At 40.6% G+C, this 24400-nt stretch overlaps 3 protein-coding genes across 9 annotated transcripts; 1 reads left to right on the top strand and 2 right to left on the bottom strand.

The window, feature by feature from the left end:
• Positions 1 to 113: 113 nt before the first annotated feature.
• Positions 114 to 3671, bottom strand: sike1 (suppressor of IKBKE 1). The gene is made up of 5 exons (XM_084916791.1): positions 3177 to 3671; positions 2891 to 2996; positions 2675 to 2817; positions 2443 to 2556; positions 114 to 999 (listed from the first exon to the last, which is right to left on the bottom strand). The coding sequence occupies exons 1-5, from the start codon at positions 3333 to 3335 to the stop codon at positions 880 to 882; spliced, it is 642 nt and encodes a 213-aa protein (XP_084772917.1). The 5' UTR covers positions 3336 to 3671; the 3' UTR covers positions 114 to 879.
• Positions 3672 to 4364: 693 nt separating this feature from the next.
• On the top strand, positions 4365 to 19356 carry csde1 (cold shock domain containing E1, RNA-binding). 7 transcript variants are annotated; one of them, XM_084917170.1, is made up of 23 exons: positions 4365 to 4474; positions 6796 to 7502; positions 8410 to 8673; positions 9693 to 9695; positions 9760 to 9948; positions 10500 to 10698; positions 10822 to 10988; positions 11493 to 11579; positions 11964 to 12061; positions 12144 to 12225; positions 13322 to 13450; positions 13576 to 13701; positions 13835 to 14050; positions 14142 to 14312; positions 14394 to 14558; positions 15783 to 15890; positions 16105 to 16283; positions 16393 to 16505; positions 16612 to 16731; positions 16812 to 16990; positions 17127 to 17290; positions 17387 to 17519; positions 17797 to 19356. In XM_084917170.1, exons 3-23 carry the CDS (start codon positions 8548 to 8550, stop codon positions 17842 to 17844), a joined length of 2802 nt encoding a protein of 933 aa, XP_084773296.1. In that variant the 5' UTR covers positions 4365 to 4474; positions 6796 to 7502; positions 8410 to 8547; the 3' UTR covers positions 17845 to 19356. The 7 variants fall into 7 exon arrangements, with proteins under 7 accessions (XP_084773296.1, XP_084773294.1, XP_084773293.1 ...); XM_084917168.1 differs by lacking the exons at positions 9693 to 9695; positions 9760 to 9948 and having other exon boundaries at positions 10822 to 10931; positions 14142 to 14282; XM_084917167.1 differs by lacking the exons at positions 9693 to 9695; positions 9760 to 9948 and having other exon boundaries at positions 10822 to 10931.
• Positions 19026 to 23311, bottom strand: rassf11 (Ras association domain family member 11). Its single transcript, XM_084917172.1, has 3 exons — positions 23257 to 23311; positions 21845 to 21964; positions 19026 to 21754 (listed from the first exon to the last, which is right to left on the bottom strand). The coding sequence occupies exons 2-3, from the start codon at positions 21945 to 21947 to the stop codon at positions 20433 to 20435; spliced, it is 1425 nt and encodes a 474-aa protein (XP_084773298.1). The 5' UTR covers positions 21948 to 21964; positions 23257 to 23311; the 3' UTR covers positions 19026 to 20432.
• Positions 23312 to 24400: the final 1089 nt, after the last annotated feature.

Raw genomic sequence — 24400 nt, 5'->3', positions numbered from 1 at the left:
CAGCTTGCGGTAAAGAAAGGATTATCCCAAACAAGTCACTTTGGTCCATACAATATCCAGCAAGCTGTACAGTAAAAAAGTTTGGAAAAAAGAAAACAAAACCAGGCACGCTGTTATGTATAGCAAACTTTCTGAGTTTAATTTGACACAAATCAGTACACTGTCGTGAAGTCATCTAACGTGATTTCCTAAGACGACAAAATACAGTTTCTGACAACATACAGCGTACAAACATGGTATCCATTACACAAAAAAACACCTTGGCATGTTTGAAAGTGTTCTCACTAACAAAGATGTGCCATTAGCTGGTATGCAATACTCTGAATCTGCAAACTGTACAACTTGTGTCTAACACACAGAATTAAGGTACCAAAACATGAAAACCATGTTATATATTGAGACTTTATCAAACATATCAAACCCAAAACATCACAACAAAGGTTCCACTGTTACTCCTCAGCAGGCAAAGTGTAAAACAGCCAAAAGTTCTCTTATTGGCAGCAAGCACAGCTTCTTATATGGTGTGGACTACAAGTTGGCTTCTTAATAGATTTCAAGTGAACTCAAAGGTTGGGCTGGTTTTGGGTGCTTTACTCACTGTGAAAGTTTGTGTGTGTGAACAGCAAAGAGGTAGAAACTGTATCCTTGGAGAATAAAAGTGTCTTTGGCTAAAAACTAAAGAAATCCCCTTTGCTTTTACTGCCTTTGCTGCAGTACATGTGTATCGTGGGTGATAACCTCATGCTGGACTGCATTTCATCACATGTAAAAAAATAAAATTAAAATAACAATATCTATAATGTGGTGGTGAACACAGGTGAAGACACAATCAGCCCCCTCTCCTGGTCCTGTGGAACCTCATCCCAGCTGTACTTCAGGTCACTCGGTGGACCCTGGCAGAGGAGATTCTTCTCCTTCTTCTGCTGCTAGTGACTGGCTAGTTGTCTTCACAGAGCTCTTGCTGATTTCCAGGAGATCGCGCAGCTCCTTGTTCTCAATCTGAAGGTAGAAATTTTTTTTTTCAAACATAACTTTTGAAGTTAAATATCTCTTCCTTATAACATGCATGTGCTTCCCCATGCAAGCAGGTTTTGAATGAAAATTGTGATGGATGCATCGCATCTTCTCTTTTAAATAGTGTTACTGTTTATTTGTGATAGAATTTTTTGCACTTTGGCAGTGTTGGGGGAAGCAGATAACCAAAGCAAATACAGACAAATTAAAAAGAAAGTACATCGTCTTTTATTTCTCAGGTTTTATCAATAAGACCTAATAAGAAAAAAAAAATCATGAGTTCCTTAGCAGGTACTAAAATTATTTAAATACAGCCCCAGATGAACAATAAGTCATGTCATTATTTATTTAATAAAAAGAAGCATCGTGTAAAAACTTGTGTACGGCTTTATCCATCCATCATTATGGAGGAAGTCTGGTCATTACAATGTTGCTTCAGCACACTGAAGATCACGATTATACGTTACGGTCCCACCAGAGTGTTCCAGCTGAGTTGAGGTTTGGACCTTGACTGAAATATTACAAAGCTGTGATTTCCTTTTTGTCAGCCATTGTGCTGCAGATTTGCTGCTGTGCTTGGGATCATTGTCCTGCTTTATGAGTCAGTTTCAGCCAAGCTTTAGCCATCAGACAAGACTTCCCTCATTTGACTCTAGAATACTTTGGTACGCAGAGGGATTTTCGGATGATTCAGAGTTCACGGTGCTCAGGTGCAAAACAAGCCCTAAATTATCGCAGCTCCACCAGTGTGTTTGACAGTTTTCACTGAATGAGCTGCTGTGTATTACAGCCAAACATTTCCACACTGGTCTGGTCTGTCCAAAGGACAAACTTTATGCCGTGCAGTTATGCAAAACTAACAATGCTGCCTTGTTTTTTTTTTTAAAGGAAAGAGGATTTTTTTTCTCCCTTTCATTTAACATGCTAACATAGCCCTGTAGAGTCTAAGCTGTAGCTCTTGGATTTTTAGCCATTTCCATGAGCATTACACAGTCTGTGGCTAAATTTGCTAGAACAGCCACTCCTGGGAAGATAGCTATTGTTCTGAATGCTTTTATTCATTTATATTCTTAAATACACGTTTGTTACTGTTTGGGAAAATGTACCTTTTCAACAAACTTTACAGTTGTAGCATATTTAGAAAACTCACAAAAGGTTATCGCAAAGATGGCACAGTAAGAAATCTAACCGACTGGTTTAAAAGGCCTAATAAACCCCCAAACAAAACAACATGCTCCTTGACCTGATGCGCTAAACCGAGCCATCCCACTAAAAACTGACAACTCAGCTCTCATTTGCATTTATGATCCTCTATTATCGTTGCATCATTTTGACACAGAAGCTGATGTCTGTGGTAAAATCACATATTTTTCCACAGACCTCAAGAGGAAAGGTGTCATTGTGTCCATGCATAACTGCATTTCTCACCTCTAGCTGAGCAAGCCTCTCTCGAACACAGCAATAGTGCTTATCATCCACCTGCACTGCTCTTCTCATCACCTGGCCCATCTCGCATATCCGTTCCACTTGGCTCTGCACTTCCTGGAGAAGAGTCAGAAATCAAGTTTGTTGTTTTTATTTTAAATTTGTGTGTCTATGTATTTGGAATCATAGCCCATTAAACGTGTGAGCAAATTAAAGAAATGCAGAGTTGATGTACTTTGGCATGGTCCTCATGGAGGCTGAGCACAGGTTTGGTGTCCAGCTCCTTCTTTGCCATCATCAGCTGGAGCACATGCTTGCGATACCGACACATGATCAACTCGAGCGCGTACTGGTGTTCTTCAAGAGACACCCATAGTTCTACAAAGACATAAAGAGTGTTAATACTGGTATATAAAACCAGCCAGTCAGCAGAACCTTCTTTTTTTTTTACCTTTATTCTCCCGCTGCAGTTCCTTGATTTGAGTGTTTTCCTGAGTCAGAAGGACATGAGGTTTGTATTTCGTGAGCTCCTGTATCTCTGAACTGTCATCTGTGTGCTGAGAAAAGAGCAGAGAAGAAACAGATAAAGAAGACTTTAGCGAACGCATATCACGAAAGCATATCCTAGATACGAGGGAAACTCGCTTTGTAGTACAGGTCACTGTTTAACTAGTTCAATGTGTACACCAAGCAGTAGTGCAGCTTTTCATAAACGTGAGCTATCTGCTCGAGTTTACCTTGTCTGGCAGAGCATTTCCCACCTCTCTCATGCCCTGCACTCTCTGATTTAGGGCCTCGGACTGCTCTATCAGTCCCTCGGCGGCTGTGTCGTGCTCTTTTAGCCTCTCGAGAAGGGTCCGAGTATCGGCCAGCACTTTTTCTAAAGTGCAGGCCATTTACTGGAAAGCGACAGCTCTTTTTACGCTACGTAGAAAAGCTACTACAAAACTAGCTAGTCGAATGAAAACAACTCGCAGCCGTTGCTTACCTGGGCTATATAACCTTAGCCGAGGCAGCTCGGTGCCATTATAGAAGCATAAATATCCTTACTGTTTCGCTATTTAACCAATGTTGTGTCGGCAGACAGGGCAAGTACCAGACACCCAGATCAAAATAATACTAATATTTACATTACTAGAATATTACTGCTTCAGAAACTGACGTTTCCGTGTAGAACTAAACTGTTAGCGACGCTTCCTACTTCTTCTTCTTCTTCTCCTCCTCCTACTTTCGGTGAACTGTCAAACCAACGTTGAGTCGCCACCTACTGGGGTGGAGTGCGGTGTAGACGTTTGGCACACAACCAAAAGCGGGGTAAATGGCTAAACCTATCTAGCCTGTTTGTCTTTAAAATATCTTTACATAACGTAACAGCGTCTCATCTAAAAAAAAAAAAAAAAAGGAAAAGAAAAAATGATATTGTTTCTCCACTGTTCAACAGTTGTATGTTACACAAAATGAACAACAACAACAACATAATTTTAAAAATTATCAACATTTCAAGTAAAAATGTAACGTAAAACACTTAGTGTTGAAAAAAATATTAGTATCGGGTAATGTCAAAGTGAGTGAAGGGCTGAGTTGAGTTGATGCATTATGTTACATTTTCCTATGTTGGGTTTTTGTGCAACGTGTAGTCTCAGAAACTCTCCTGTATGGGGAGAAAACTTAGTTATGGCGACACCTATTCAGTTTAGTTATCTAATAAATGGCATGATAGTTATTATTTACTCATTAATCAAATAATTAATGGGTTTATTATTTATTGATCTTGACTGGATAACTCTTACATATCTGTTTTCCAGTCTAGACAGCGAGGTAGATAAAATGTTAACGTTACTATAACGCAAATGCCTCCCATGTTCCTTTGCGGCACATAGGCGGTTTCTTATCAGCGCCTTGCGTAGCCACTCTTCGCTTTAGGATCTTTGGTCTACCTAGTATCGTCAAATATCGCGGTAGTCGCCTCCCTATCTCTACGCAATGTGCCGTGCTGCTTCTAGCGGCGCTGGTGACAGTGCTGAAAGCTGTTGGGGTGAGTTTTTAATATTTTATCCCTTTTAGCAGAAGAATTTAGGCGTGTACTGGTAATATATCAATAATAGTTTTCTTTTTTGGTCAGTGAGTACTTAGAGGTGAATTGGTGAGTCAGCGCTTAGTCGTACGCACAGTTCGGGCCTGGGTGGGGGCTGCCTTGTTACAGCTCCACATAAATCACGCAAGGGCCGAGGAGTACAACGGCATGCTAGCTAACCGTAGTCGCTACTAGCTACTTAGCATTGCCAATGGCCTAGTTATGCTGTCGAAGGTATAAATAAACAGGCGCGTGATGTTTTTTCTAAGACGTATTAGAGTCTGGCAAAGAAACAGCACGTGTGTAAAATGAATGTGGTTTACTTTAGAGACAAAGATGGCATTTAAATAGAATTAAGCACGAGGCTTATATCTAGCTTCTTTGTTGTTCCGTCCTCGTGCCGTTAACGCCGATAATGTTATTATTGCGTTATCGACGTAAAGAAATGAATAAACTGAGTGTTTATATTTAACGTTGTTCTTGACTGGCAAGAAATTAAAATGTAAATAATTATAAGTACTTTTTAAAGAACTGTCCTGATGTCAGCAGTCACTTTTGGCACTGTCTGTTCTTAACTCTATTGTCCGTTTAGCCTAAATAGCCCGTGTTGCAGGTTGGCGTGTGATACGATCCAGTTCTAAAAAACGTCTCCATTAAAATATGATTTCCAGTTTAAAAAAAAATTCTTTATAATCAGTCCCAGCTAAATTAATACATAGAAATTCTATATATTTTGACTGATGGCCGAAACCACATTAAACATTAATGTGAAAGAAGTCGAAATGCTATCTCTATGTACAGTGTACAACGTTGAACCATTGCTTAATTACCAGCAAACTTTATGTTCAAGGACTCCAAGCTGCACAGGAGTTAAGTCATCAGGTAATTACAAAAGAACTGAATGCGTTTTAGTTAAAGAAATTCTTCATCGTTAACTTAAGTGTTGCTAAAGACAGTGGAGTAGTAGCTGTTTACGACGATTAGCATCGGCGAATGTTAATCTGTCAGGTTCTGTTTGTCCACACAAGGTCAGTAAGACATCCTTAAATGTGATTGTGCGGGTTACTTTGCCTAATGAGCAAAAAGAACTAAAGGAACGAAGTTTTAACGAACTATATTTTAGTTTATTGTGTGTTTTGAAATCGACTGGTTAGACGTAACGTTCGCGATGGCGTTGCATACCGAAACGTGTTGGATCAGGCCATGTTGGCTGTTCCAGCTGAGGATAGCGGATTGCTGAGAAGTCACATGGTGATTCCTGTCGGGGCGGTTGTTTTGTTTGCCCAGAGAAAAGACTGTCGTTTAATAAATGTCCAATCATAAGAGGTATCTTTCCCACTCGTGTTATTAAATAACAAATAGACCTGAACTGTAGTTTGGTCCCAATTTAAATAATAAATAAACAAAACAAAAAAAAACATGGTTAAAACGGCCGATCGCTGCTAGTTGTGTCGTGAGTTGATTTTTTTTTCTCGTTTCCTGCGAAATAAAAAGCAGAAAAATCGTAGATGCCACAGAAGCTGTCTTGGTTCCTGGCTCATAACCTTTAATACACTTATGCAGTCAACCTTGTAGCAATCACATTTGAGCCTTTTAACAACGTCATATTCTAACCTAGTGGGATGTAAGAAGGGAGACATTGCAACATAGTCACAGCAGAATAGATATCATGTGTCCTTGGTTGGCTCAGCTAGCTTGTTTTCAGAGCAGGGTATTTAGGTCAACAACATCCTGCTCTGGTGTGCTGTATGTTACTTGGAGTTTCTGGAAAAAATGTTTTTTTGGGGGGGGGGATCATACACATGTTACAATGCTTTGTTTGATTGCCAGATTAGCCCCTCTGAAAATGTTTACAGTGGTGTGCATGCAGAACAACTGGGGGGCTGAATGATGAAACAGAGGGCCTTGGTCTGAAATGTTGCCATAAATAACATGGCCTGAACTGAAGGTATGCACAAGGACTTGTTGATCCAAAGTACTTGTCAGCTGCCTAGCATTGTATCTAGAGGCATTTGAGGAAAGCTTATTTTTGTACTTGAGCTGCGGCTAAAGAATCAAATGTTCCCAAAAAACCTCAGGCTGCTGGTGCTTGGGGTTTTTACTTGTTTTCATGTGACAGAATAGTCATATTAGCTGACAGTGTAATTACATTTTTCTCTCTCACTACAGACTCATGGAGCCCTTGGGCCATTTTGTATTTAACCTAAATTTAGATCAGTGGAGTTGGTGATAAGTTTTCATCTAACCAGATCTTCTTTTTTTCTTCATCCCCCTTCAAACAGTATGAAGTGAAACCGAACTGAATTTTTGTACCATCCGCAACTGCTTCAAGTTCAGATCAAATCAAAGAAACTGAAGACAAACCTCCCAAAACAAAGTCAACACTGAAGAAGCGTGGGTGAAAAAGGATCACTTCAAGGATTTAAACGCAAGAAGTAACCAAATCCTGAAACGACCAAAGAATACGCACATCATCCCAACTGCGAAGTGGAAGAGAAGCAAACTTGCGCCCAAGCATATTCTGAGAAGACCAGAGTTGATCTGAAACCAGAAGTTTGTGCCTACTCAACAGCTTTGACAAAGCACACGTCCCAACGCTGCTCCTAGCCCTCCTCATCCTCACTACACCGCCGACTCACCACCGGGGTGTGGAGTGGGCTGCTATCTGCTAGTTGTTGTTGTTGTTGTTGGTTTTTTGTTTTGTTTTTTCCTTTTCCCCACTCCCATAGCTCCCTTCCCCAACTTACCCCTTTTTTTCTCCTTTTTCCCGAGCAGTGTTTTTTGCACCTGCCTTTGCCTTTTTGTTTTATTTTTGCTCTAAATTTCCACCCCCCTTCTTTTTTTTTTTTTTTTACTTTATGCAACATCTAGAACTTGTGCCAGAAACTGTAACAAGTGTGCGTGTTCAACTGTGTGCGTGAAGAGGTCCACAAAAACTGCTAGTTCATCAAAATCCTGAGAGATACAAGACACAAGGCGACCAATAAAGGTAGGTCTCGAGTCAGTTAAAGCCCTTCATAGCGTGTTTTTGATGGCTGTAAATGTACTTCTGGTTATGTCACACGTTTTGCTCATCATTACCTCTCTGTATTATTAGGTTTATTAGTGGCCTCTTTTGGATTTTAATATTCTTATAAAACTGGTATCTGATTCAGAATCTGCATTTGTTAGATGCACTACATGATTCACACATGCTTTAAAAACAGATTGTATAACACTTACCATTGCACTGTTTTGGGGCAGTATACCAAGGATGTTGTTTATTCATATTTCTTTTTTTTCCCCTCAGTCACTAAAAACCAATGCATTCTGATCTTTGTCAAAGTTATGCAAACTAAATTTTTTTTTTTTTTTTTTTTTTGGACCTCATTTAAATTTCTCTTTGTAGGACAATATTTTAAGCTGTTGTTTGCAGCAGCCAATTCCAAGCTACCGCAGTGCTTGGTTAGACTTGAATCTTGCGTACTTATTGCTTTCTCCATGTGACATCACATCCTTTTGGTGGAGTGAGTGCAGGAAGTGATACTTGGTGTAAAATTTTGATTTGATCTTAGTGACCTCTACATTGTCCTTTTGTTAAAGATAACTATTCTGAAAATGTGAAAGAAGCCAGCACCACTGAGCCACCACCACCTCCAAATACTTGAAGTAGTCATTCAGTTTTGTTGGAAAATGATTTACTTGCCTTCCCTTACCTGATCCACACTCTTCCTATTTTGTCGTTCTCAGGCCATACCCCCCCCCCCCCCCCCTCCTTTTTTTTGCCTTCTTTCCCCCCCTTTTGTATCCTCTCTGGGGATTAAAGCCTGCAGCTATTTTCCTTTTTGTTTGTGACACTTGGCACACTGGCTGACCTGCCTTACCTATTATGTTTGTTCCTCTCTTCACCCTTGCAGACATCCAGCGGTGTATCATTGGGTGGTTGCATAAGAATAGTATTTAACACTCAAGCAAAAAAATCCAACAAAAAACAAAAACCTATATCAAAGTTCAGCAAGTGCTCAAGCAAGTTTTGTTCAAGTTTATGGGAAAATATGGGCAGCCCCTGGAAAGGCTTTGTTGAGTTTACCTTGCCTGCGTCGCCACCCACCGCGTTTGTTAGCGCTGACCTGAGCAGCACCTCCCCTGTCGGACTCAGCCTGTCGCCATATGGCCGATCCGTAAGTTTCACCTTCCCACCTTTCTACGTGCCCCACCCCATCGAGCACCCATCCACCCACCTTGCCCCGCATCTTTGCTGTGAATGGCATAACTTCTTTCATCTTTTCAGGCTCCCAAGACTAGCCTCTACTCAGTTATTTTCTTGCAGGGTGAGGGGTGTTCTGCCAACTAGACGACCGAAATTTGATGTAAACGAGCACTTTTAGTTTTTGTTTTAAATTGTTTTTATTATTTTTATTTTTTTTACATTGTACCCTCCCCAATTAATATTCAGACTGGTAAAAGGGAGGGCAGTGACTCAAGATGGACAATATTAACACTTCGACGCAACTACCCACAAAATCCAGGACCACAGATGCATATGAAAGGTGGATACTTGTTGGTTCTCAGGAAAACTGAAAATTGATCTTAAGTAGATGGTATTTACAGTACTCATCCATCAGCACTGGACCAAAGCCCTTAATTCTCTTTGGGGATTCATGTACGTTTGCGTTGTGTCATAAGGAGTCGTGATAGTTGCAGGACAGGGGCTAGCAAGAGGCTGCTCTGGGATCCCCTCCCTCTTCCCCCATTACTCATAATCCATCACCAACTTCCTGTCTACTGTAGATGCACCGCTCTTTGACCTGTCATTTGCATTTTCTGATTCTCCATCTTTTACTTTTTTATTTTATTTTTTTTATAAATTGCAGCACTGTATTTAAATCATTCCCATGACCGTCTGTGCCAATGTATTTTAGATATCTTTTTAGTGTTGCTTCCTCTGTAGATCCGTTCCTGTTTGAGTGCGCTCTAGTACTACCAGGGACTTGGTAGCGCTCTAAATATCGCTCCCTTCAACATGAGATTTTCAGGGTTGAGTGATCTGATGGTTTTACTGCCTGCTATTGTTCCTGGTTTAAGTATTGGTGGTGGTTGTGATGACTATTATCTAGTCCATTGCTTTTTGTAGAACACGTCAGAATGTGGTGGGCCTAAAGAACTCTATAATACCTCAAAAGTTGAGTTATAAGTTCAGCAGGTTTTGTCTGAGATGATGGGAAACTGTAGGCAGAGTAAAAGCCAAACGTTCCATTTCTCTGCAGCATATCCCAGTCCTGTCCCCAGTGTCAGAAATGGAAAGAGGCTCCTCTGAACCTCCAGTGGCTCGCAACACTGGCTCTACCCCATCTGCTTCTACTGGTCCCGTACCTATCCCCCGTTCCTCCTCCGTCTCTTGCCATCCCCACCCAGGCAGTAAAAAACACAAGCGGACACCTTTGTATCAGAGATCAGTAAGGAGGCATATCTGATGGTGCCCACACTGACCTAACCACTCTGAGCTGCTGGTGTGTTGTGACTTTTGCTAACAGCATGGATGAAAACAAATGCCCCAAAGATTAACTAGGGTGCTGTGAAAGAGTTTTGACAAGTTTCTGGTGATATTGCCATGTAATCAGTAGTTGGTTAATGGATGGAAACACATTGAATGTTTGTCTAACCAGAACTGTGTGAAATTCTGCCACACTGCTGTAAATGGAGTGAGTCAAGTTCAGCTTCAGGTGCATGAGTGAAAAGGAAACCCTACTGTGTTATGTTCGTGGTCTAAGTTTGAAATCAGTGCGTCTTAGCCCCCAAAGATTCTCGTGTGGCTTTACTTGCTCACCCTGCCCCCTCCACACTTTCCCTGAAAGTGCTATACTTGCATGTTTGATTTTTCATTTCCTTTTTATTTATTTTGTTTTAGGTTGGCATCCAACACAGCTGCTGCATCCTAATTGTTAAACTACATGTTTATGTACTGCTGGTAGCTTTCTTTTTAACACTTGCTTCTCTTCTTCTCTAGATGAGTTTTGACCCAGGCATGCTCCACAACAATGGGCACACCGCATATGCCAATGGCTCAGGTCCTGGCATTAGAGAGACTGGTGTGGTGGAGAAGCTCTTGACGTCCTATGGGTTTATCCAGTGCTCTGAACGTCAGGCTCGTCTCTTCTTCCACTGCTCCCAGTACAATGGCAACCTGCAGGAGCTTAAAATAGGAGGTGAGGGCGACTTACTGAAAAGAAACCTACTTGATTTCCTGCTGACTTTATTGAAACTTAGGTTGTATTTGTCATTTGAAGTTTGCTCATTTTCTTTTCTATTTGTTGTCCCTTTCTCTGTAGATGATGTAGAGTTTGAAGTTTCCTCTGACAGGCGCACTGGCAAGCCCATAGCAGTGAAGCTGCTTAAGATAAAGCCAGAAGTGCTGCCAGAGGAGCGCATTTCGGGCCAGGTGGGGCCAGACCTGCACGCCTATCCCTTTACTGTGCTGCATGGTTATATTCATCCAGTTAAGGAATACCATTTTATTTTTGGTTATGTCCTTGTCTGTCAGCTTAGCTTTTTTTATTTTCTTTTTTGGGGCAAGCAGTGTCATTCTTATAATTGTCAAGCTTGTCTCTCATCCTGATTTACAGTTTAAATGTGAACTAAAAACTGGCATGAGTGTCTGCTTGAGATGATGAATGTCTGAACAAATGTGTACGAATGAGATAATTTCTCACGTGACAACTCGGTTCTGTATTTTATACAACAGCCAGTTTCCCAAACACTTGGTATCATTGGTGATAAACATAACTACATGATGCCACTAACCTTGTTATTTGATGTAAACAAATTACTCAAATCTTCATTTAGAGCATTCGTGCACCTGCATTCGTACAATTTGAGATTCAGGCATTTTATTCATCTCATTTCCATAATTTTTTTTTATTTGGCTTTGTAGCTGTCTATTCAGCCCAATGAAACAGTGATTTAATGGCTTCTACCTGTAATTTCCCCCCCCTTACTGCAGGTTGTGTCATCAATCCCGTTGCATTTGGATGGAAAGTCTGCTCCTGGACAGGTGCCCACTGGCAGTGTCTGCTATGAAAGAAATGGGGTAAGATGGGTGGCATGGATTACACTTTGAGTCAGCAAGCTGCAGGGTGTTAATGTAATGGAGTGGGTTTCTTCTTTAAATTCATCTCCTGTCCTCTGTAGTAGACTTTGTACAGAGGCAATTGGTTAACTTCTTGCATCTTTTGTTTGACTTTGCTAAATGCTTATTTGATCAATCTAACATGATTACTAATGAAAAAGTGCAGAAGCCAGTGTTTGTAGGTGTTGCTTTTAGTCAAATTAGGTGGCACTGAGTCAATGTAAAGCCTTCAGCCTCCACAGCACATGGCAGTCTTTTCTTCACTCAGTTTCATTGTTGGTAGTTTTGAATATTACATAGTTCGAGTTATTAAGTGTTTTTTAAATCGGTGGTGTCTTTTCACAGGAAGTATTTTACCTTACATATACTCCTGATGACGTGGAGGGAAATATCCATTTGGACACGGGGGACAAAGTCAGCTTCTATATGGAGACCAATAAGCAGTAAGTGTGCAGCACTTGTAGCATAAATGCCATAAGCAGCTGTCACTGGGTGTTTAATGTTCATTCCTTTGTGGTTTTTCAGTACTGGTGCAGTCAGCGCTCGTAATATTCAGCTTGTGAAGAAAAAACAGATGAGGTGCCAGGGTGTAGTGTGTGCTACAAAGGTAAGATCCAATCAAAACAACTTTTTTTTTTAAAATTTCTTCTCCTCTTTCTCTCTAGTGGAATATCTTTGAAATTTGACAAAACAAATTGCCTAGAATAGTTGAGGAGTATTGGGTGAACTTTACGGTTTGTAAAGTTTGCTTGGATATCTAAAGCCCGTGTGGGGGGGGCTAGGGGTGTGCGATATGACCAAAATCTCATATCCCGATATTAAGACATCTATCGTCCCGATAACGATATAAATCACAAAAATGTGTAACAAAATCTGTAAATTCTGTGAATCTCGGGCAGCTCGACTTGGGGGAAGTGTTTCCAGCTGCGCGTCATGTAGCTGGAGTAGAGTGTTTTAATCGATGCATGAAACTATACATTTTTAGACATAAGTTGTAACGGCCGCCATTTTCTTTGAGTATTTATTACACGGCGTGGTGTGGAGAAAAGCCTGTTCTAAAGTTTGAGTCTAAGGTTGTGTTTTGTTTTTTGTTTTTTGTTTGTTTTTTAGCACCTGGTGGCTCTTTTTACTTCTCATCCGTAAATAATCTGCTCTTTCACGTGATTCAGTTTATTTTGAAAAGTTTCAACAGGATCTTGAGCTTTATTGTGAAAGGTTTATGTGGAACATAAACAAGCGGACACGCGATGCTGTTACCGTCGTTGTTGCTAACCGCAACGCATAAAAACAGGCGCTTGTCTGTCAGTAGTGTGGTTATATAAAATATAAGAGAAAGAACTTTAAGAAATGAATATAGCCACTACAGTGACCATCAAAATGGTGAAAAAATATTGCCATAAAGTTTATTTTGCGACTCCACGAAACAAACGATAGCGTAAAATGAAACGATAGACGTTTTTATATCGTCATCCAATATATCGTTATATTGAACAGGTGTGTGTGTGTGAGTGTGAGAGACAGACAATGCTGTCTAGTCACATACATGATTTGTCATGTTGTAGAATATAACAGTGGTTACAACAACAACTTAATTTTGCCCATGGCAGGCTTTTTTCCCCTCATTCGTTCCCAAGCTTTATTACAATTGCTCAACTATTGAAACGGGACCAACCTGTTATGCTGAACCTTGTTTTCAATTTCAGGAGGCCTTTGGATTCATTGAAAGAGCAGATGTGGTGAAGGAAATCTTCTTTCACTACAGCGAGTTCAAAGGTGATCTAGAGGCTCTTCAGGCTGGAGATGATGTGGAGTTCACCATCAAAGATAGAAATGTGAGTGCTACCTTTTAGGAATTTCAGTAGAACGTTTTGAAAATGTATCACTCAGCTTTAGCTCTACTTTTGACTGTCTTTGTGTAACTCTTAAAGGACTTTGATTAATTTGTAACCTTCAATAGGGTAAAGAAGTAGCAACAGACGTGAGGCTCCTCCCTCAAGGAACCGTCATCTTTGAGGATATCAGCATTGAGCAGTTTGAAGGCACCGTTGTAAAGGTCATTCCCAAAGTCCCCACCAAGAACCAGGCAAGGAGATTCTGATAAACTTTATTTAGTAGAAGACAGGTTGTTGTTGTTGTTGTTGTTGTTAAAGGGAGCATGGACTACAACCCAAGAATTTAAAACAATTTTAACAGATATGTAAACTTTGTTTCCACAGAATGACCCTCTGCCCGGTCGTGTCAGTGTAAGGATGGGTTTCAATGACAAGGAACTGCCGTTTGGCGAGAAGGACACAAAGACCAAGGTGACTCTTTTGGAAGGAGACCACATACAATTCAACATCTCTACTGATCGCCGAGACAAGCTTGAGCGGGCTACCAACATCGAAATCTTGCCAGACACTTTCAAGTTCACCAAGGAGAATCGTGAAATGGTAGCTTGCAGAACAGCAGCTATAAATGGTTTTAATTATAGTACATTCATCACAGATGTTGATTATGGTGCATCATCATGTATTCTTTTAGGGGGTTATTGCAGCTATACGCGATGGCTTTGGATTCATTAAGTGTGTGGATCGGGATGCCAGGATGTTCTTTCACTTCAGTGAAGTCCTAGAGGAGGGCCAGCTTCATATCTCAGATGAAGTGGAGTTCACTGTTGTGCCTGTAGGTCCTGTTTATAAGCTTTTCAAAAAAGTATGTATTTTCTATTACCTAAGCAGGCACATTCAAGTTACTTTTAAGTAAAAATACTAATATAAATGTCATCCCTGCCAGGATATGCTGTCAGCTCAGAGAAACCATGCAGTGCGCATTAAGAAGCTTCCGAAAGGCACAGTGTCTTTCCATATCCAGTCTGAGCAACGTTTTGTGGGTGTAGTGGAAAAGGAAGTTGTTGGAAACACCGCCAAGAACATCAGTCCCACCAAGGGCAAGGAGAAGGTAACACAGCTTATAACTTAAATCATCCCCATTTATGACACTACCCTCGAAGCCCATTTCCCCTCATCTATCCCTATTTTCACACTGTTTTAGTTCTAATGTTCCTCTTTGCTTTCCTCCTTCAATGACTTCCTGTTCATGCTCCTTGTTGGTTAGAAAAAAGATAAGGTAGGACTGAGACCTTCTGCATGAAGCTACATGAAAGTGCATCACAATTAAAGACACTCCAGTTGTACAAACTATCAGTGTCGCAATTTGTTTTACTAACACATAATCTAAAGAAGCTTTTTGTCACGTAAAGTCTAGAAATCCAAATGATCAAGTGAAGTGTTGTGGTGCCGAGACTTGCTGTCTGATAAATCTTTCTCTTGCTTTTAAAGGGTAAAGTTGTAGAAAAGGTTAGTCTTTATTAACCTCTGACCCTCTGGTGTCCTTCACCTCATTAATTTACAGTGTGAGGTTTGATCATCATTTAACCCATGGAATCTGGAATTGAGGCTTCACTTTGTTGTAGGGCTGCACAAAAGTAATCAGAATGCTAGTGTTGTGAATGCTAGGGTTTTTTTGGGGGGGGGTGTCTCCTCCTTTTAGTGGTTGTCAGCCTGTTGTATTTAAAATGTGTGTGGTGTTCACGAACACAGTATCCTATTAAAACAGCGAGTTTTTGGTTCTTCCTAATAATTGTAAACTGTGCCCAGATTTTTGATTTTGTGTTTTAACAGTTCAATTAAGCGCTAATGGTTTTGCATTCAAAACGATATACAGTAACTGAAATGGCAAACGATGGATTAAGAGCCATTTTCAGTCAAGTAACAGTGTTTAGTTTTTTATTATTATTAAATATCTTGCATTATAAAGCCAGTAAAGTTAATGCTGTGATTGGTTCACGCAGTCACTGCTCTCAATAGTTGAAACTAGAGCAGTGAATAATTATGCAGCCCTAAATTGTAGGGTAAAGCTCAACACTGCTTGTAGTGGATTACTACTACTAACTAGGCTGCTACAGCATGATGCATTGCACACATTTGTCTTTAATGCTTATGTAGGCTGTGTGCACAGAATTTTCTAATACACTAGTCATAAATGATTTGTTCTCTTTTAAATTGGAGACATTGCCAGCTTATGCTCATTTTGTTCAACTGTAGCATTGCAGAGACATTTGGCCAACACTGCTTGTCTTAATTGGAAAGATGATCCAAGTTTGATTTGTTGCTTTTATTGTAGGAGTCTGAGGAGGGAGTGATTGCATATGAAGACTGTGGAGTGAAGCTCACTGTGCCATACCATGCCAAGGACCTAGAGGGAGGAAGTCACCCACAGGTTGGGGACAAGGTAGTAACACTTGTTTATTTTTGCTTGAGCGCAAATGTGGTTTCCACTTTGTAATTAGCCTAAATAGTCCAGTTGAAAAAAAGTCCTTTTGGAGGCATCTTTCCATAGCAAACAGTTGATGCTACAATTCATCTTTTGAAGGTTTGAAGTTTAGTTGTTGAAAGCTTGAAGCTTTTTTCTTTTTCCCCGTGAAACTTGTGTGTTTGTCCTCTAGGTGGAGTTCTCAATCAATGAAGTGAAGCGAACTGGCCAACAGAGTGCCGTCTCCATCCGGGTCCTCAACCGTAATGCCTCTGGTGCCAAGAGACTGCATGGATTTGTTGCTGCACTGAAAGATAACTTTGGTTTCATTGAGACAGCAAATCATGACCAGGAAGTGTTCTTTCACTACAGGTAATGATTTAAGTTTGAACACACCTCTGGGTTGGGGTATTCATTTATTAATGCCGTGCAGATAACTCGCTTTAGTATCAAATTCTCAGACTTATGCTTTTGTTTTTAGTGAAATGTGCGGAGACTTGGATAACTTGGATCTGGGAGACACAGTGGAATACAATCTCTCAAAGGGAAAAGGAAACAAAGTCAGTGCTGAAAAGGTCACCAAGGTTGCTGCAGGTATCAGTGACTCACTTCCAGATGTTTTTGGTACATTTGTTTGTAATGTTTGGCATTTTGTAGGTAGGAATGATTGCAAATAAAATCCACTGCTTTCCCGTCATAGTGAATGGAATTGGTGAAGATGTTGGTGGGACAGTGATGACAGGGAAAGTTATCCGTCCTATACGCAGTGTTGACCCCTCCCAGACTGAATACCAAGGACTTGTTGAGTTCTCAGAGGAAGGTTGGTGTCACATTATGACTACACACTTAAACAGTTTATATGTAGAAAGTAAAATTGATTCCTTCCCCTTTAATTTTCAGGAGGATCAAAAGTGCAGAATTATCCATTTGGAATCATGAGTATGGCAAACAAGTCTGATTGTTTGCAAAAAGGAGAACAGGTGAAGTTCCAGGTTTGCACAATAACCCAGACTGGACAGAAGATGGCCTGTAATGTGGTTCCGCAGCGTAGAGCCATGGTGGAGTGTGTTAAAGACCAGGTAGTGTTCAGTTTTTGTTTTTTTTCCTCTCCTCAATTGCATGATTTAAAAAAACAACAACAAAAAACACACTGGGTAGTAGGTGGACGTCATACTTTAAAACTCAAAATTGTGATTAATTCCCCCCCCCCTCCAGTTTGGCTTTATCACATACGAAGTTGGTGATAGCAAGAAGTTATTCTTCCATGTAAAAGAAGTGCAAGATGGTCTGGAGCTTCAGACTGGGGATGAAGTGGAGTTCTCAGTTGTCCTCAATCAACGCACAGGAAAATGTAGTGCCTGCAATGTACGCAGAGTCAGGTAAGAACTTGATCTTTAAATTTAGAACTGGACTGTGGCTGGTATGTTTAATGCAGTGGGCCTTCACATTGTTTGTTCATTGTGTTCCTCTTGCAGTGAGGGGCCTAAACCAGTGGCGACTCCACGTCCTGACCGCCTGGTGAACAGACTGAAGAGTATCACGCTTGATGATGCCAGTGCTCCTCGCCTGGTCATTGTAAGGCAGCCTCGTGGTCCTGACAATTCAAAGGTATGATGAGATTATCAGATGGTGCCACATTTGAATTGTGCTAACCTGTAAGTTTGCATAGCCTTTTAGAAATGACTTTGGCTAAAATGAATTTGGAGCCATCCATGTTACTGATCAGAATGAAGTATAATGAAATAATTTGCTACAGTGACTAAAAAAGACACTTGGCGAGCATTTCAGGGGTTTAACAGTTTCCTTCCTGAAAATTTTTACAACTTTTTTTTTTTTTTTTCTTTCCTTTGTTTTAATCATAATTAAACTTATTCTGTCTTTACAGGGCTTCAATGTGGAGCGGAAGACTCGCCAGCCTGGTGTCATTGACTGAGCAATACAGGGCCTACCCCCATTTGGTGTTGGAGGGACGCTGTCGCCGAGAGCAGCAGCAGGGGATAAGGGAATTTAATTTGACACATGCTTGTACACAAACTCATCCGCAAAACATACGCACACATACAGTAATTGGCATGTGTAATCTTTGTCCCCAGTCTGCAGTGGAACTTTTCTTATTCCACAGTTCCCTGCCTCCCATGTATGATGTACTTGATACAGAGTTCCACGCTGCAGTGTACATGGGGACCTCTGAGTGTGTGCGTATGATGTATCCTAGAATTGATTAGTGTGTAATGGAGGTATTTGTTTCTAAGGGGCTTGTTCCCTCCAAGTCAGAGTGGTGACTGTGTGGCTGTCTACGTCCTGATTTTGTTCTTTGTCTGGAATTCTGCACCTGTAATCTGTCCGCTAGTTTGACTGGGCGAGTGACTGTTGGCATGTGTTTGAACCTCAGCTCCATATTCGTTCTTACTTTTTGCTTCCTTACCGATGGAAACGTAATAACTTCGCTATCAGGTTTCCACTCCTGTATGCTTTCCTACAAAACGCATAAAGCAAAGCTCCCTCCATAAGGAGGATCATATTTCTCATATGTGCAAGCTTAAACCGAGGATTCTTCTCTGCTCGTTTTTTTTGAGCAGTTTTTAATGCTTTATTGAAGTGGAAGCATGGCGCGTGTGTGATATATGTGAATGTCAAAGTAGTTAATCTAATGGGATTTACTTCCACCAGTCTGGAGTTTTGATGCCTTTTTGGTATTCACATGCTCCACTTCAGCATTCTTTTTCTTCCTCTTTTCCCTCTCACCTCCCAGGTGCAGAATTCCTTGTGGCATCTTATATCTGCAGTTCTTTTATACTTTTTTTTTTTTTTTTTTTCCTCATTTTGTTTGTTTGTTTCTTGCACATAATTTTCTTTTTTTCTTTTCTTTTTTTTCTTTTTTTTTTTTCTCCATCGAAACTTAATCTGCTAATATTAAGAATAAGGTGCCTAAAAACTGAAAGCAAAACGAAATAAACAAAAACAAAAAAAAAATATTTAGATGTGTCCTCTGATCCCAGCCAACCGCCAAAATATTCAGAACAATCTTAGGGTGGCTTTCTCTTAAAGTAGGAAAAATACTGATATGCATCCCAAACCTGTGGGTTGACGTATACTATACGTAATGTGTGCTGCTTATTTTTTTTCTTTCTTTTTTTTTTTTTTTTTTTTTTATTTTTTTTTTAAAGTGGAATTTGGAAACTTCAAATATAACAAAACCAATGTAACTTAAAGGAAAAGGGGTGAAGTATTAGAAATTCAGTTTTTAAGAAAAACTGCATTAGAAATCAGGAGATCAGCTTGTGCACTCTGGAGATGAGCTGTTGTGCCTCTGCACGTTAAGTTACAGTCAAAATTAATTTCTCTGGAGATCACCGGGTTTCAGTTGAACCGCGTACAGAGGTTCTCATGTACTTTTGTTAATGTTCTTGAATGAGACAATTGAATTAAAATTTTATGAAATTCACGAGCTGTTCTGTTTTCTTTTCAGAGGAAGCCTGTAGGTGTTCTTTGAGACTGAATAAAACAACTTGAAAGCAAAATAAATGCTTGTGAAGTTCATTTTATTATATAGAGCAGTTTGTCTGACATTGGCTAGTTGTGAGAGAGAAAGACATGCATAAGTAATCAGTTAATAAAACTACATTTGATAAAACATGTTTTATATTCAGTGTTGTCTTTGATTCCACTATCAGCTGTTGTAGCCTGGTGATGTCTGTAAAATCTCAAAATGGTTGCATTTGATGAAGAGGGAAGTCAGGTTTAAATGTGAGGGGAAAAAATGGTCAAGATGTCACACCAACACAGCTACAAATGAGGGAGGAATAAGACATCGATGTATTTGTGGTGATACGTTCCCTGTAGTGAGTGGAAAATAATTTGATCACTGCAATTTTCCATATCTGCCAGTAAGAATGACCAAAGATCCACAAAGCCATGTTTTTCACCAAATTTAAATCTGTAAATGTTGTGTCTATAGATTTTAAGATGCTGGTAGGACAGTCCAACTACAATATTAAGACTGTCTTGAGGGCAAGAAGCAACAAGGTATGTGCATTCTGGTGTTAAACAGCAGTTGCAACAAAAGCAGCATTGTCATGCAGTGTGGGTACACTGACAGCTGATGGTGAGGATAAATTCATAGAGAAAGCTGTCAGTCTAGTCCTACACGTCAAATCAGTCTTCAGTTTGGCTTGCTTGAATATTATGACCAAGTCAGTATAATTATTCATTGGTGCACCAGAGCAGGTTTAAGTATGAAAAACACTTCAGATGTGCTAAAATACAGAGGAAGTCAAATGTGAAATAAAACTAAACTGGTCTCTTCCTTTTTAATTTCAGCTCCTCCTTTCTCTTACAATAGTTTTTAATGATCTGTTTAATTATTTTGGACCCACTGAAGGTAAATAAACTGAGGAACAATTAAAGTTCAATATTTGCTGAAGGGCTTTATCCCAGCCCAGAACATGCAGTAAGCACTGGTAATAAATTTGGAATGGAAAGTGTGAAGGATCATTGTCTTTTAACGCCAGGACATTGATTCTAAACCTTGGTGCTGCTCAAATATATAGTGAGCTCAGAGCGGTGAATCACCTTCTGAGTCTGCGATTGTGATCTATGGGCTTCTGACCAGCGTGTCCACCACTCCCTTAGCTCAGTGGGTCCAGTGGGCCGTCGCTCCTTTATTTGGTTTGGATGAACTAGAACGTGAGGATGGCTGGTGTCTTCTCTGGGCAAGAACTTCCTGTTGACATTTACACTCCCATCTGCACTGGATTGCTCCAGATTGTCATCCTGGGCCGAGACGGCGTGAATTTCACTGGCACAATTTGAGTTGAGTTTTGAAGCCGTCTCAGAATCTTCTTGAGCGGCACCTCTGAAAAAATCAAGCCGCTGCATTTTGCACTTGTACTCCTCCAGTTTAGTCTTGCACTCCACGGCCTTCGCTCTCATCTCGAGGAACTGATACTGCAAACCCTTCTCGTAACCTTCCTCTGATTGTAACTCGTTTTCCCAAAACCTGATCTGCTCCATCTCTTCTTCCACTATCCTCTCTTGTGCTTCCTGTTCAGCGATTCTGGCCCTTTGACATTCCTCAAGGTCAAAAATCTGCCTGTCTATACGTGTTATCTGGGCCTGTAGGTCCTGCAAGGACTTGAGCTGACATATTATGGTTTCTCTGAGAGTATTTTTCTCCTCCTCGGTCCTGGCAGCAGTTGAACCACACAGGTTGGATTTTGCCTCATTTGTTTTTTTTGAGTGTTTGCTTTCTTTACCCCTTGTCTGATTTCCTATGCAACAGGAGGTTTGATGGTCCAGTTCTGACTTCAAAGCTTTTTGACCTTTCCCTTTGCCTCTGCTAATGCTACCAGAGTTATCTTTTTCCACACTGAGTGAGAAATCCAAAGAGATGCGGTTCCTTTTATCCGACTTACTGCTTTCCTTATCATGGGCAGTGCTATAGACCTTTCCTTTCCCCAGACTTTCCAGCCAGTCCCAGGCCTCCTCCATGAGTGTCAGAGACTTTCTTTTTGGCCTTTTCAGGTCTTCTTGCTTCTTCTCACCTTCTTCCCTTAAGCAGGATAACATTGGCAAGCTTTGGCGATGCAGGCTCAGGGAGCCACTACTCCTCCTCATTCTGGAACCTACATCTTTCTTCCTTAATGGCGGACAGGGTTGATATCGTCCTACTTTTGCTTTGCCCATTTCATCCAAAACAGATGCTCCTCTGTGGAATAGACTGAGCTGGACCTCCTTGGACTGCTCACCGTACCTCTCCAGGGTCTCCAGAAGACGTTCCTCGGGTGTCATGCACCGTTCAAAGTCTTTAAATTTCTCCCGTAACGTGTAGCGCCCGGGTTGACCTAAAGAACAAGCAAAGAATGAGGATTCGTCAGCATATCAAGATAACCTTTATCACCAAGTAGAAAATTTCCAGCATGCTGTGTACGCACCCAATGCTTGAGCCAGCACTAGGACCACTTCTTGGCATGTCGTTTCCCTTGTTACTCCACATACCACCCGTGGGATACCATCCACAAAAACCTTCACTTCCATTCTGTCCAGTCTTTGATCTGCCCACCCAAAAAAAGAGAAGAGATTAAAAGCGTGTGGCACACTGACCAGAGTATCCTGTTGTCTGTGTTAGGGGAAGTGGTGGAGACAGCTAAATAACCCTCATTAACATTCACTGTAATCTGTCTGCCAATCATGTGTAAGTCAAGCCTCAGGGCTTTGGAGAACGTGACAAAATAGCAGAGTTATGCACCACGGTGAATAAAATGGCAAACAGTGTAGATACCTTTCTTTTATGCCTTTTCTTTCAGGATAGCAGAAAGAGTAAAATAAGAAAGATGATGGGGGCGAGGGGTGCGGAATAGCACATGGATCAGTATTAGCACATTCCCACAATGTCAGTTGTTTCAGTGCTATTTAGAATCCCAAACCAAAACACAGGGCCACAAACCCCAAAACATGTACGTTACACCTGTATCTATGCACACTTATCTGGCTGATGATCAGGCAGAAAAGCACTCAGACTTTATCCAGTGGCCCAAACAACTCAATCTCTGCTGTCATGGTCTACTCGCTGGCGGTCATTCAGAAATAGCTGATCAACATTTGCTACTAAGGATGGAATCCATCAAAGCACCCTTTGATATTTCAGATTTTTCTTTTCCTTTCTATCTTAAAAAAAAAAGGACTTCAGATATCCAGGAAGAGGATTCTCATTACAGGAAAAGGCTTCTGCGTGCAGTTATGGAGTTGAAGGCATTTACACTGGTATGTCAGGCTCTGGTCAGTCACAGATGTCTCTATGGAGAGATGGTGGGGCTCAAATCTGTATTATATCAGAAACTGCCTTGGGAATATGAGTCCCAGAAAGTTAATTCGGGGTAGTAGCAAAACGTGTCTCTTATTGCATGTATGTTAGAGTCTATAACATTTTGAAGTAGGCTGCATGCAGTGAGTTATACTGATTAAGAATAAACCCAGTGCACAGGGGTGGGCTACTAAAGTTTCAGCTTAAGTGATTAATTTATTGGTAGTAGAAGGTCATGGGGTAGAAGTCATTAGTTTAGTAGAGTCAGCTGGCATGGACTTTATAAAATCTTGCTGGGATTTGGAGGGCTTAGAAGGTCATGTAATAGGAAACATCTTAAAAATGATAAGAATTATTATTATATAGACTAAATGTGGTGTCAAAACAAGCAACTGATCCATCTAAGCAAGTCTTTCGAGACCCTTTCTAACTAAGATCATCTGCATAACTGGAATATTCTGGTAATTAAATAAGTAAATAAATAATAACAGAGAAGGGGCACTTGCTACAGAAAATCCATGGCAAAATCTTGTAGAGACTTACCTCTTTGTCCTGTCTGCAGCACAGATGCTCGCACACGTTTGTTCTGGGGAAGTGAATGTTCTGGTGGGGAGGAATAGTACAGCAATTAAGACCAATTAAAATTCCTGAACACATCACTGGGGGAAATTTTCTGATCCCACCCTTCTTGCATCTTTCCACTAAAAAAGAAAAACACAGAAAAACCAGATCTATATTACTAAATGTTTAGCGATATAATCCTTGACACGTTGCCCCGGGCAACATGCTCGTAGTAACATTAAAATGAAATGAAACACATATTTCTAGACTTCGCGTCTCGAGTGTATGCTGTGTTGTATTGTGCATGCATTCAGTATTGGCATTTGCTTTTATTGTTTATTATTTTAAATTGATCTTGTGTATTCATAATTACAGACTAGATGAAAGTCTCACCATGTTTTAGGACAAATCCAAACATGAATCCAGATGTGTGTTTTCACCAGCGGTAGATGTTAGCTCTGGGTGTTCCTCTTTATCTTTCAAGCAGGAAGTGTGATTACAATCCAAACACAACATACTGCAGCCCTCCACCAGCACATGTGAGCAAAGAGCAGAACTTTTTTTTTAGAAGAACAAGTTTAATCTTGTTCTTGGTACATTTAGACTCAGAGGCCTTTATTTATGCAGAAGTCTCCCTGCAGCTTTCAGAGGAGCAGATGAACATCCTGTAGAGGCTGGGAAGACTTTATTCATTTAGAGGAACTATAGGTAGAACAGTGTTAACATTGCACTTAGGAATGTTCAATCCCAAACATCATGTAATACCAATTTGGACAATTTATCCATAGGAATCACTTGGTTGTTTGTGTGCTACATTTACAGTTTACACTCGTGCTTTGGTGTTTCTTAAAATCTCCTACAATATATCCCCAAAACTAAGGGGAAATGTGGAACTCACAGGAAACTGCTGCATGGCCAGATCCAAAGAACGCCTGTAGAGCAGGAGCCGGACACTGGGACACCTGTTGTTATTTGGTAGTGTCTGACAGTTTGGATGATGATGATAGGAGTAATATGAGATGGACAAACTTGGACACTCTGCTCCCTCCTGCCTGTCTAAATCACATTTAGGCTACAGCCGCCAATAACCTCTCAGGTTCATATTGAGGAGCGTAGATCTCTCTGG

The sequence above is a fragment of the Perissodus microlepis genome, chromosome 20 (genome assembly GCF_051167445.1).
Source record: "Perissodus microlepis isolate ML-2025 ecotype Zambia chromosome 20, ASM5116744v1, whole genome shotgun sequence".
Taxonomy (NCBI): domain Eukaryota; kingdom Metazoa; phylum Chordata; class Actinopteri; order Cichliformes; family Cichlidae; genus Perissodus; species Perissodus microlepis.
This window is presented reverse-complemented; position numbering and strand designations above follow the sequence as displayed.

Coding starts and splice junctions, on each gene's coding strand:
- csde1 (XM_084917170.1), top strand. CDS start 8,548: ATGGGCAGCCCCTGGAAAGGCTTTGTTGAGTTTACCTTGCCTGCGTCG. Junction 11,580..11,963: donor TCTGCTATGAAAGAAATGGG/GTAAGATGGGTG, acceptor GTCTTTTCACAG/GAAGTATTTTACCTTACATA. Junction 14,313..14,393: donor TTTATAAGCTTTTCAAAAAA/GTATGTATTTTC, acceptor CATCCCTGCCAG/GATATGCTGTCAGCTCAGAG.
- rassf11 (XM_084917172.1), bottom strand. CDS start 21,947: ATGGAAGTGAAGGTTTTTGTGGATGGTATCCCACGGGTGGTATGTGGA. Junction 21,755..21,844: donor AGTGCTGGCTCAAGCATTGG/GTGCGTACACAG, acceptor CTTGTTCTTTAG/GTCAACCCGGGCGCTACACG.
- sike1 (XM_084916791.1), bottom strand. CDS start 3,335: ATGGCCTGCACTTTAGAAAAAGTGCTGGCCGATACTCGGACCCTTCTC. Junction 2,557..2,674: donor TCCATGAGGACCATGCCAAA/GTACATCAACTC, acceptor ACTCTTCTCCAG/GAAGTGCAGAGCCAAGTGGA. Junction 1,000..2,442: donor AGAGGCTTGCTCAGCTAGAG/GTGAGAAATGCA, acceptor TTCTACCTTCAG/ATTGAGAACAAGGAGCTGCG.